General features: G+C 38.6%; 1 protein-coding gene across 2 annotated transcripts in view; it reads left to right on the top strand.

The window, feature by feature from the left end:
* Positions 1–11,506, top strand: part of ngef (neuronal guanine nucleotide exchange factor) — a 35,119-nt gene that overhangs the window by 13,130 nt on the left and 10,483 nt on the right. For both annotated transcript variants that reach the window (XM_080889264.1, XM_080889265.1), the window contains exons 3-8: positions 408–755; positions 1,072–1,136; positions 4,820–5,070; positions 5,945–6,105; positions 6,207–6,359; positions 8,134–8,263. In XM_080889264.1, coding sequence (XP_080745390.1) covers positions 408–755; positions 1,072–1,136; positions 4,820–5,070; positions 5,945–6,105; positions 6,207–6,359; positions 8,134–8,263 — 1,108 coding nt within the window. The remainder of the gene's footprint in view (positions 1–407; positions 756–1,071; positions 1,137–4,819; positions 5,071–5,944; positions 6,106–6,206; positions 6,360–8,133; positions 8,264–11,506) is intronic.

The raw sequence follows: 11,506 nt of genomic DNA, 5'->3' as shown, positions 1-11,506 counted from the left end.
TCGTCATGCTACTCCACACCTCTGTCATGCTATTCTGCTGGAGTTTCCACTCCAGCTTTCTCCAGTAATTGTCCTTAGCCTCTCTCATCTTGCCCTTCAATAATGCCTGAACCATTCTCACCTCGCTAATTAATTAACAATACGTTGACCAAGTTAATCCAAGTCTTTCTCCAAGTTTCTTCACTTACATCTACATGAAACTAGTTATATAAACTAGCAGCTAATTTAAAGATTTCTCATGCACAAGGGCAATATATTTTCCTGTGATAATGAAAAAACCTAATTATAATATCCAGTAAATATGCACACAAATTTAAGAATTTGCTGTTGTCAGTTAAGCTTTAGATGATGTGAATGGCTTCTGTACATGTATTTCTAAGGTGTGTTTCTTGTTTTTCTTCTGTCAGATGTAGTCCTCAGCTCTCGCGGCAGCCTCATCATTCCAGAGATTTGTTGCCAAGCAATGGTGAGTTCAGTAGCACACATGCTCTGTACAACCAGAATGCTGCGGATAAGAGAAGAGGAGGAGTGGGAGGAAAGAGGACTGTGGAAATATCAGCTGCTTCATACAGCCAGCAAAGAGATTTTACAGCAGAAATGAGCACGGACTGGACTCACAACAGTGACAGTGAAGCCATAGAAGAGCTTTCTGAGCAAACAGCTAAAGCTTGCACTGTGAAGGATACCAGAAGGAAGACCATGAACTCACAACAGCCTAATTCTGAAGGAGACCAGGATATCCACATGAACCACAGGTCAGATCAAATTACTTTAGAAATAGAGATATAAATATTTTAGAAATAGAGATATAAATTTATAAAAAAAATTAAAAATCATTTGAATTCTGATGAAAGCAAATAATATGACGAGAAATTAGACAAATAAATAAGATAAAAATGCTTATTGTTTTTTCACAAAATAAAATTACACATTGTAAGAATGTATATTATGAATTATATTATCTTATGAAAAGATTTGAAATTTAGTAGTGATGACACACACACACACACCCAGAGAAAGCGAGAGATAAGCGCTCTCTTCACAAAGGTATGTCCTTTTTTTTCTTCGTAGGGTGCTGAGAAATGGAGAATGCTCACAGACAATCTGCCACAGTCTCAAAATCATCAAAAATATTGGTGAGTTTGACAAAGGGTGAGAGTAGTGCATATATTACACCCACCATCAGAGCTATTGCTAGAAAACCCTTTTGTATTTGTTTCTATATTATGGCTAATATAAGCAGTGGTAAGTCACACCATTCATGTAAGCTCTCTAGCACTTTACTAATTCAATAATATGCATGATAAAATCTTCCTGTATGTAGATTCAGATCGCTGACTGGTTAAGCAATTTTGTGCCTCATATAGAGTTTCCTGGATTGATAGACTACTCCACACAGTCTAATTCACTTTGGATGATTTTTACAGGGATTAGTAGAAATTTACTTATGATGGCAGCATTTAAGAATATAATAAAGAATTCTAAATCTTAAATGAAGAAGAGGAAGCCTGAAAATTGACTAAGAAGTGGAACAATACAGTACACATAGACCATATGTTTCTCTAAAGTCTGTGCATTTATTTTTGCTATGTGTGAGACTGTACTTTCACCCTGCTCTTATGTAATTCAAGTCCAGTTCTACACCCACAAAAGTAATCTGCAGTATATGACTGAGGAAGATTACACAACATGTTCCAATTTCTGCACCAGCAAACTTTCAGCCCACCTGTGAGAAGCACAGTTTAGCTGTGTTGGGGTGTCTGTAGCTCAGGATGTGGAGAGGTTCATCTTATAATTTGAAGGTTGGTAGTTTATATCCCTGGCTGCTCCAGTCTCCAGTCTGCATGCCTAAGTATACTTGGGCAAGATACTTAATCTCAAGGTGGTCTCTGAAGATATGCTCCTCAAGTATAAATGTGTGTGAATGTTAGATAGAAAGCACTTGGGTGTAGGAAAAATAGTGCTTGAATAATTGTTTGGGTTTGGGATTGATTGTGTGTGAATGTGTGAATTTGTAAAGGGCTTTGCATGCTCAAGCAGAATAGAAACGAGCTATATAAGAACCAACCAGTCCAATTATTAATAACAAATTTTAATTATCCAGAGTTTCTATTAATATTTTGTTAGTATATATTTAAGTTTTTCTAAGGAGCTTGAAAAGTAAGTAAATGGACTTCTTTATGTTTTGTGAAGACGTCTCACCTCTAAACGTTTTCTTCAGTTCTAAAACTTATCCATGGAATGAACCAGTTTTTCTACTTCTTCGGTTTTGATTTTGACCCAGGTATCACCACATATCATATCAACTCAGTAGATAGAAACATAGTTCACCAGGAAAGATACAGGGAAGACTCAAAAGATAATGCACTGAGGAGCATATAAGCCTTAACACTGTTTAACGAGTTTACCAGAAGCCCCCCACACAGTCTGGTATCTAGTGTTTCACTCCCATCACCACCAGGAACAACAACTTGTGATGAATCAGAAAAGATGCACAGGAAAAAAGGTCAGACCCCAAGCAGGGAGAAAAACAGAATAACATAATATAACATGACATAACATAACACTGTTGTCACTCATGTAGCAGGATACTCAGACAAACTGATCCAGCTACACTCTCAGAGAAAAACTGGTTCAATCCAAAGACAAAACTAAAAAATACGAACTAAGCAACATAACGTATTCTGTGCAGTGCAGCACATTTGCACTACATTTCTTTAATGCAGAAACCAAACAGCCACTCTATAAATGCATGATGTAACATAGAAGAGCCACCTCAATAGGACAAGACTTAGCTGTACATCTGCAACTAAAGGATAAAGGTCATTCTTTTGAGGATGCCAGTGTTCAAATTTTGGACTGAAAACTAAAAGGAGCCATCTATGTCCACTGTGAACAACCATCATTAAACAGCGAGGGTTTGTTATGACACCAACTGTCAGCCACCTACAATGCAGTTTTGAGATCATTTCCCAGGCGCCTCAAACCGCACTCACATCTTAGGTCAGGTGTCCTCAATAGGTCACAAAAAAGGTGGAGACAGTATCTCACAATGGTTTCACTTGAAACTTCTGGTGATAAGGGACAACACCCAGTATGGGTTTAAATACCTGGGACTCTCCACCATTTGATTTAGAACTGAATAAGCCTCCTGGATGAGAGGTGTCTTCTCAAAACTTAAAGAAGTCCAGTCACTTTCTTCCAAACTTCTTAGACTATCAAGGCCCAGATGACTGAGAACCTACACAGAAATTAAAAAATGTCATGAGAGTTTGATAATATAACAATACAAAGAGCATGCACACAAAGTAATTTAGACACCCCATTCTCAATAAATATTTGCCTAAATTCTGGATCGTGGTTCTATTGATTATTTGGAAACACCGACACATACTAATACCAAAAACAATTCCTGTATATTTTGGTTTTATTTTTATTTAATCTGTAAGTATCTTTGGTGGAATGGTGATTAGCACTGGCACCTCACAACCAGTGAATTGATCGATAGACTATATGACAGTTAATTTTGAGATAACTGCTAAAATCGACTTTTCAAAAAAATTTACAAATTACCACAGGGGAACAACTTACTGTAAATTAGCCACTGTTAGCCATCCCAAGCAGATGGGACATTAGGCCAGCTGGGTGACAGTGAAGTGTAGCCCTAAACAGAAGCCCCTGGTACACCGCCAGTCTCTGCACATTTCAAATTGATTTTCCCCATTCACACATCTGCTGAGGAAAAAACTCTTTAGCACATGTTTTCTATAAACAGCATTCTGGACTTTCTGGACACCACTCGGGTACCTGAGTGGTGCTGGGTTGAGATTCACGAGTCTGGAGCGGAATTAAAAACATGACATTCATTTAAGGTTATCACGTGTTTTGTGAGCAAATGCTTTTGCATATTCGTAGTGTTTCCCCCCTTAAATGAAATATCTACTTTGCAAGTATTGCAAGTTGCCCTGTTGTCATCCGTTCTCGTAAAGTATAATCAAACTTTTGAGCGTTTGAGCCGCCGTGTTTCCTGCCAGGTAAATGACGCTCCGCAACGTGGTGACGTCATTCGGGGCGACTGGAATCGATAAGGGAATCGTTTGCAAAAATGGCAAAAAATTCCAAGGAATTGAGACAGTGGGAACCGGTTCTCAACAAGAACCAGGTTTTGATACCCATCCCTATCCTCAACTGTACCTAAAAGTGAAATGTGGATTATTAAACACAAGGTCTCTCTTCTAAATGACTGTTTGTAAATTATATAAATGCCCCCAAACTCCCAAGTGTTAACTCATTTGATCCTGAATTAACACACTTACCTTTGTCCACCCTAAATGGAAAACTCTAAAGTCAGTTTTATTTGTTGCTATCTATCCTCACTGTTTCTATCTGATTTCGCAGACCTTTTATCTGATTTAGTGGTCAGTTGAGCTAAAACTGAATTATAGTATAGGTTTTGTGGTTTCTAACCAATTTCATTTTACAATGACATCTAGAAGTGATGGAATTTTAACTTGTTCTAACAGTGGCATACTATTATAGCACCACACTCAAATTCAGTGAACTCTTTAAAACAACCCTATAACAAATGTTTGTGAAGGCAGACTAAATGGTTAGGTGCTTGATTTTATACACTTGTGGCAATGAGACTAAAGAAACAAGTACATTTTCAGTTTAACTGACTAACCCAGAACTTTTATCCATATACAATAGTGTATGCCTTCTGTCTAGACACCGTATGAAAGAATGGTAATTGAAGCCACTGAAAAAATAAGCTGTATATGCATACTTAACGCGCACTAATCATTTTTTGACTCTTTAGCCTTCCTGTACCAGGAATACCGAGACACCTCCAAGCAGCAGGAGATTGAGCAGCGGCGTCAGCGTGACAACCTTTTTCCTGGGGTCAAGGCAGGGACTGTGGGGACAGACTCTGGTGTAATGTCTCCACCAGTGTTACAGCTGCAGCTGAGGAATAGTGCTCAGTCACTGACCTTGTGGCAGAACCTGGAAGCTGTGCAGGCAAGCGGTCTGCTTACTCAGTTACCGCACAAAGAAATTATAATGCAAGAGGTGAGCAATTTTGTGATGCCAAAAAGTTATTTGGATTGAGTAACGTTATTTATTACAGTAACATGTTTGATTTCAATGACGTCTTTAGAACAACTCCTTGTTTCACAAATGTTTGTAAAGGCAGACTGTATGGCGAGAGACCTTTATTGCAAAGTGGGTTAAGTGTAACTAGATTATGTGTCTGTTATCTGAATTCACTTACCCTACAATGACAATCAGGATAAACAGTCACATGAAGCTGGTTATGAACTCGCTATATTAATCCAAGGTTTTGATTTTATTCACCTGTGGCAATGGGACTGAAAACACCTGCATTTAAAATTTAAAAGGACTGGCCCACTATGTTTAGTGTACTTTATTAGTCATAGACTTGGGAAATCCTTTAGAAAAAATACACTAAGCTCCAGGAAGTGTAACGATATGTACGTTTGACCTTAGCAGACTCAATCACAACAGGCACTTAATAAAGAGATCTTAGCATATGTGTGCATGCAAAACATATAAATGGCATACAAATAGACGAATGTACCAAGTGATACTAAAATATTTCAGTGTAGACCATAGCTTATGTGATAAGGTGGATAATCAATTAATTGTGGTGTTGGTCATTTGGTATTTGATCCTTCTACAAGTTAAAATTGCCCTGGGCAAGACACTGAACCCAAAAGTTGCTCCCAAGCAAACCACTAGAACTGGTGTGTGAATGGTTAGATAGTAAAAACACACTGTAAAGTGCAATGGTTAGAAAGGACTAAGTAAAGACTATTTGCCCAACTGGTAGACAGACTGACAATGCTGCTGAGAAACAAATTAAAAGACAGCTGCCCTGGTAGTGATTTGTTTATACTGTATTGAAATTTCCTTTTGTCCCTAGGCCATGTTTGAGCTGGTCACTTCAGAGGCATCCTACTACAAGAGTCTGGAAATTTTAGAGACACATTTCCTACGTAACCCTGTTTTAGTGAACACGCTAAGCCAGTCCGACATGCATTTTCTGTTTTCCAACATCGAGGAAGTGATGAAAGCCAGTGAAAGGTGGGACAGTATATGTTAACCAAAATCAGTTTATTAAGTCTTAACTGTGAAGTTTAGCCACACAATGTGCTTGAGTTATAGAAATCTCATAATTTTTTCAGGTTCCTGATGGATCTTGAACACCGAATTGAGAAGTCTATTTTGATTCCTGATGTGTGTGACATTGTTTATTACCATGCAGCAAAACACTTCAATGTGTTTATCACATACGTCATTAATCAGGCGTACCAGGAGAAGAACTACAGACGCATTTTGTGAGTATTATATTTCATATGCCTTCTTCATACACAAATAGTTAAATTATGGAGTGTTGTATGAGTCATTTTTTTTGTTGTTGTTAGAAAAATATGAATGATCGTAATTTATATTTATTTACACTTATATTTTTTAAAAATTCATTTTTCATAGTGTTTTTGTTTCTGTTAAAACAACACAATATAGTTCCTGCTATTTTTGTAAGCATTGCTGTTAATGATAAATACATGCTTGGAATTAGAGAAAGTTTTAAAATAAATATCATCTGTTAATGTTTTAAGTCTCTGTTAAGCAAGTTTTTGTAATGACAAATGTTGAGAAAATGCACAGTGTTGTTGGGTATGACCAGTACAATGGGAGAAATAATTATTTGATGCCTGATGAATTTTGTAAGTTTGCTTATAAATGAAATCTGTTAATAAATTTTTAATAGAGACAGACAAAATATCAACAAAAAAAAGATGCTTTTACATAAAAGTTATACATTTATTTGCACGCCATTGACTGAAATAAGTATTTAATCTCTAAGCAAAACATGACTGGGTCAACTTTGGTTGCCAAGTACAATAGAAAGACATTTCTTGTAGTTGGTCACCAGGTTTCAGGAGGGATTTTGGCTTACACGTCTTTAAGAAAAGTCTTTAATAAACTCAATTTAACCTAACCTAACCTAACCCCTAACCCAATTTATAAAACCCAGATTATTGGCTTAATCCCTTTCTAGCTTCTAATTTTTTTCCTTTGTTTTCACTTCTTTCCAGGTAATTGGGAAATTTTTAAGGGGATTCTGGTTTCTTTCTTACTTTTTTGAAAGTGTTTTTACATTGTCTTAATTAACGGGGTTCATATGTATGTCATTGTAGTGATTTTCAAAATGTGCTCTCCAAATGTTGTCAGTTTGGATAGGTAATGATTGTGGGTTGTTTGTATTGTAGCTTTTCTGCCTATCTCATATCTAATTTTGGTTTCATTTCATATACAAGTTTCATGGGAAAATAATTTTATTTGCTTTATTCATGCAAAAGGCAGTTCATATTTAATTGCATGTAAGACTGCTTTTTTTCTTCACAATGTTTGGTGTTAGCCATGTATTGTTATTTTTTATTTTGCATTCTTGTTCAAACGTTTAGTATTTTGCATTTAAAGGCTGCAGTTATTGATTTTATGTAGGTGGACACTAAAGGTTTGATGTCATTAGTGACCATATTTGTATCATCTTTGGTAGGGCCATATTTCTTTTGGTTATATATGACTAAAAAGAGACAGGAGAAAGAGCTAGAGGTGGCAGAGATGTTAAAATTTTTATTGGGAGTGATGAGAATGGACAAGATTGGAAATGAATACATCAGAGGGGCACCTCAGATTGAATGATTTGGAAAGATGCTTTGCAATGAGGAAGGGTGAATAGCAGAAGACGAGAGAGGAGATATATGTACTGTATGTAGTAAAGAAGGATATGCAGAAAGTGGGTATGCAAAAAAGGATAGGAACAGATTGAGATGGAGGCTAATGATTTGCTTTTATGAACCCTAAAGGGTGCAGCTGATTGCTCTTGATTCTAGTATGAATCTCTCCAAAGAACCTCCTTTTAACCTACCATTAAATATGTACAGGCCAAAGACATGTCATAGACATACTGCTGCACTGCCACTTTCCTTATCTCTCAACACATATAGAGATAAGGAGAAGAACATATAGTATATGGAGAACATATAGTATTCAAATAAGCAATGTGTTTGAATGTCCAAGTTCTGATTATGACTGTCTGTCCAGAGATGGAAACCAGCAATTTCGGGACACCATGGCTACACTAGAAAACCATCCATGTGTCAAGGGCCTGTCCTTTACATCTTTCCTCATCCTTCCTTTTCAAAGGATTACAAGGCTCAAGCTTCTTGTTCAGGTGAGTTTACCAACACTGTTATATCTATCTATCTATCTATCCATCTATCCATCTATCCATCTATCCATCCATCCATCCATCCATCCATCCATCCATCCATCCATCCGTAGGGATGGAAATCGAGAATTGGTTCCAGTAGTTCAGTTCCTTGGAATTTTTTAGCCTGCTAGACAAAGCGTCAGAAAGAATTGGCTGAAATGCTAAAATTGGGAGTAAAACAAGTCACATAGCATGTTGTGTAGCCCCCATAGTTCTTGTGGTGAAGACAGATACGTCTATACAGTTCTGTGTAGACTACTGGTAGGTGAATGAGGTGTCAGTCAGGGTGTTGGGTCTTTGACCCAGCATTTTTAGTTTATTTTGTATTCGTGATTCTTTCCGTTGCATCATGAAGATGTTTTAAGTTCAAGTTTATACAGATTAGTCTTGAGTTAGTTCTTTCATCCCTCAGAGATTATTTTTATTTCTGGTTCATGTTTTCATGTCTTTGTCTCATCTCTGTGTCTCCTCTGAGAGTCTGTCATGTCCTATGTGTATGTTTTCCCTGTCATGTCTCTGTTTATTCCCTCTCTGTCTCATGTTTGTGTTCCCTATTTGTTTCTCGGTTCCTTAATTGTGTCTCTGTGTTTCATCTCCCTCACCTGTTCCCATTTTCCTCACCTTGTGTTTCATCCTTTGTCTCCCCGAGTCTGTTATATGCCTCCATGTTTTGTAGATCCCCATTTCTACTGTCAAGCTTGTGTGTCCTTGTCAATGTTCGTGCGTTCATGTACTTCCTGTTTTATTTTGACAGTCACTCGTCCTGTGCTAAATGTGTGCAGTAATGCTTCCCCTGTCTCATTATGTCTAATTTGTTCCTGTTGTGTTCCCATGTATTTCCACTTCCCTCATCACCCAGTGATATATATTGTCTCTGTCTTCCTCACCCCTTTGTCAGATCATCTGTTCATCTTCCTCACGTGTTCCAGGTTTTCATGTTTCTAGTTTCATGTTCCTTGCTTCATGTGTCACATCCTTAATGATTTAGTTCATGCCCAGTTAATGTTTCCTAGTGACCTCTTGTCATTGTTTTGCATCTTTATTTAGCCTCAATAGCCTTAAAACCTAGTTTTGCCCTCAGAATGTCTGCATTTGGGTCCTTACTACAGCAATGACAGCAGCTGCAGCCAGTGACAGTGTCACAGTTTGACGTTTACTCCATGCCCCAGGTCCTGGATCGGTTTGGCACTGCTTGTTTTTTCACAACATTGGATTTAACTAAGGACTACTGGTAGATTACCTTGCCTCTATAGTTCAAGGAAAAACCAGCCTTCTGCACTCTGTACGGTTTGTAAAAATAAGTCACAGTTCTGTTCGGCTCGTTTGAAGCCCCAACCACCCTTCAATGCCTTATGGCTGTTGTGTCATGCTGCATATCCTTCCATCTACTTGGATGACGTTATCATCACCAGTGGAATCTGACCAGAGTATGTGAGTAGCCACAGTCCTGGAGTCTCTGAGGCTCGCAGCCAACCCAAAGAAGAGTGCAGTAGGACGACCAGATGTACAGTATCTGGAGTACCACTTAAGAAGTGGTCAGATACACCCTCAGATAGAAATAACAGCAGCCTTCACATTCTGCCTGCATCCCAAGACCAAAAAAGAGGTGAGATGGCTCTTGGGGCTGGCTGGTTACTACTGGTGGTTCATGCCCGACTTAGTTGACCAGCCCCTCACAGATCTGGTCCAGTGAACAGAGCAGTGGCAGGCAGGGTTTGTGCAAGTAAAGAAGGCTCTTTATGGGGAACGCCTGCTCCACAGTCCTAATGTTTCCCTACCTTTCATTCTGCCTACTGATGCCTGAATAAGGGGCTGGGGGCAGTACAGTGGAAAAGGAGTGCTTCGCCATGCAATGGGCAGTCGACTATATTCGTTATTGCCTCCTGGGCAACCCTTTTACCCTCTGTTCAGATCCCGGCTGAATTCACTCCATCGCATGAAGAATGCCAATACCTGGATCAACCAGTGATATCTGGCTCTCCAGTCTTTTAAGTTCAAGGTGATCCATAGGCCATGGGCGCAGATGCTTGTGGCTGATTTCCTAAGACAGGTTATTTGAATATCTGAATTTAAGTAGGATGCAGGAACTGGGGTGTGTAGAGCAGCAAAAGGCAGCTGTCCCCAGTTTGGAGAGTTTCCTGTCTGACAACAACCTAAACCTTGCCAATGGAGTCATAGACAACATTGTTGCATTCTTTGTCTCTTTGGTTTGGTTGGTAATTTATTTCAACATGTGAACAATATACAAGTACATTTAGAAAAGAAATAAGAGAGAAAAAAAAACTATACAAATTACATACAAAAAAAAATACATTCTTTGTCTCTTTCAGACAACAGTTCAGTAAATATTTTCCAGGGACAGCAGAAGTGAATAGCTGGATGAGAAACGGCATCAGCATCAAAGCATCTGACATGTCTGAAGATTTTACAGTTGTTCAGCAGGAGAGTTTAATAGAACTGTCTTGTGACGAGACACTGAAGTCCCCTTTCAGAAATCAGACATGGTTGGACTTTTGGACACAGCTGCCCAGTAAATACTTTAGGGAAAGCCATGCACTTTCTTTTTCCATTTGTGACAAGCATGTTGAATGCTAAATCAAATCTCAGACTGAAGCTGACCTCAAATGACCTTTATATCACAGAACTGTCTGGAGCCATGCCCATCCTTTTCATTTGGTATGTAGGCTGTTTCCAGGAGCATAAACCAGCTGTACTCCACTGAACCATCCAAGATGTGCTCTCAGTGGCAGGGGAACAATATGAGAACAGCCCCACCAAGGGTGGTGACAGAGCATATCGGAGACGGCGGCAACTTATAATAACAATGCTCAGTGGCCCGTGGAGCTAATAACAGACCAAAGTAACCTCCCTAAACAGGATTAAGTAACCATCATAATGAGAAGACATCCAAGAAATAGACTCAAGCATGAAGAGCTGGACAGCTTGAAGAGTTGGACAGTTCTTACATGTACATCTACGGTCTAAAGAAGTTAACTGCACCTGGCAGAACAAATGAACCAGCTGTTAATGGATGAGACATACCCAGACTGGCTAAGTGAAGGCAGGACAGTCCTAAACCCTAAAGACCTGCTTCAACACTACATGAAAGATCCTGTCATTGTAGCAGCTAAGATGAACAGCTATATGGCTCAGAAAGGAATAGACAGAAAAACCAGAGGGGCAAAGCTATATCTACTGATAGAT

The sequence above is a fragment of the Rhamphochromis sp. 'chilingali' genome (assembly GCF_963969265.1).
Source record: "Rhamphochromis sp. 'chilingali' genome assembly, chromosome: 8".
Taxonomy (NCBI): domain Eukaryota; kingdom Metazoa; phylum Chordata; class Actinopteri; order Cichliformes; family Cichlidae; genus Rhamphochromis; species Rhamphochromis sp. 'chilingali'.
The sequence above is the reverse complement of the archived record's forward strand: the minus strand, read 5'-3'. Positions and strand labels throughout refer to the sequence as shown.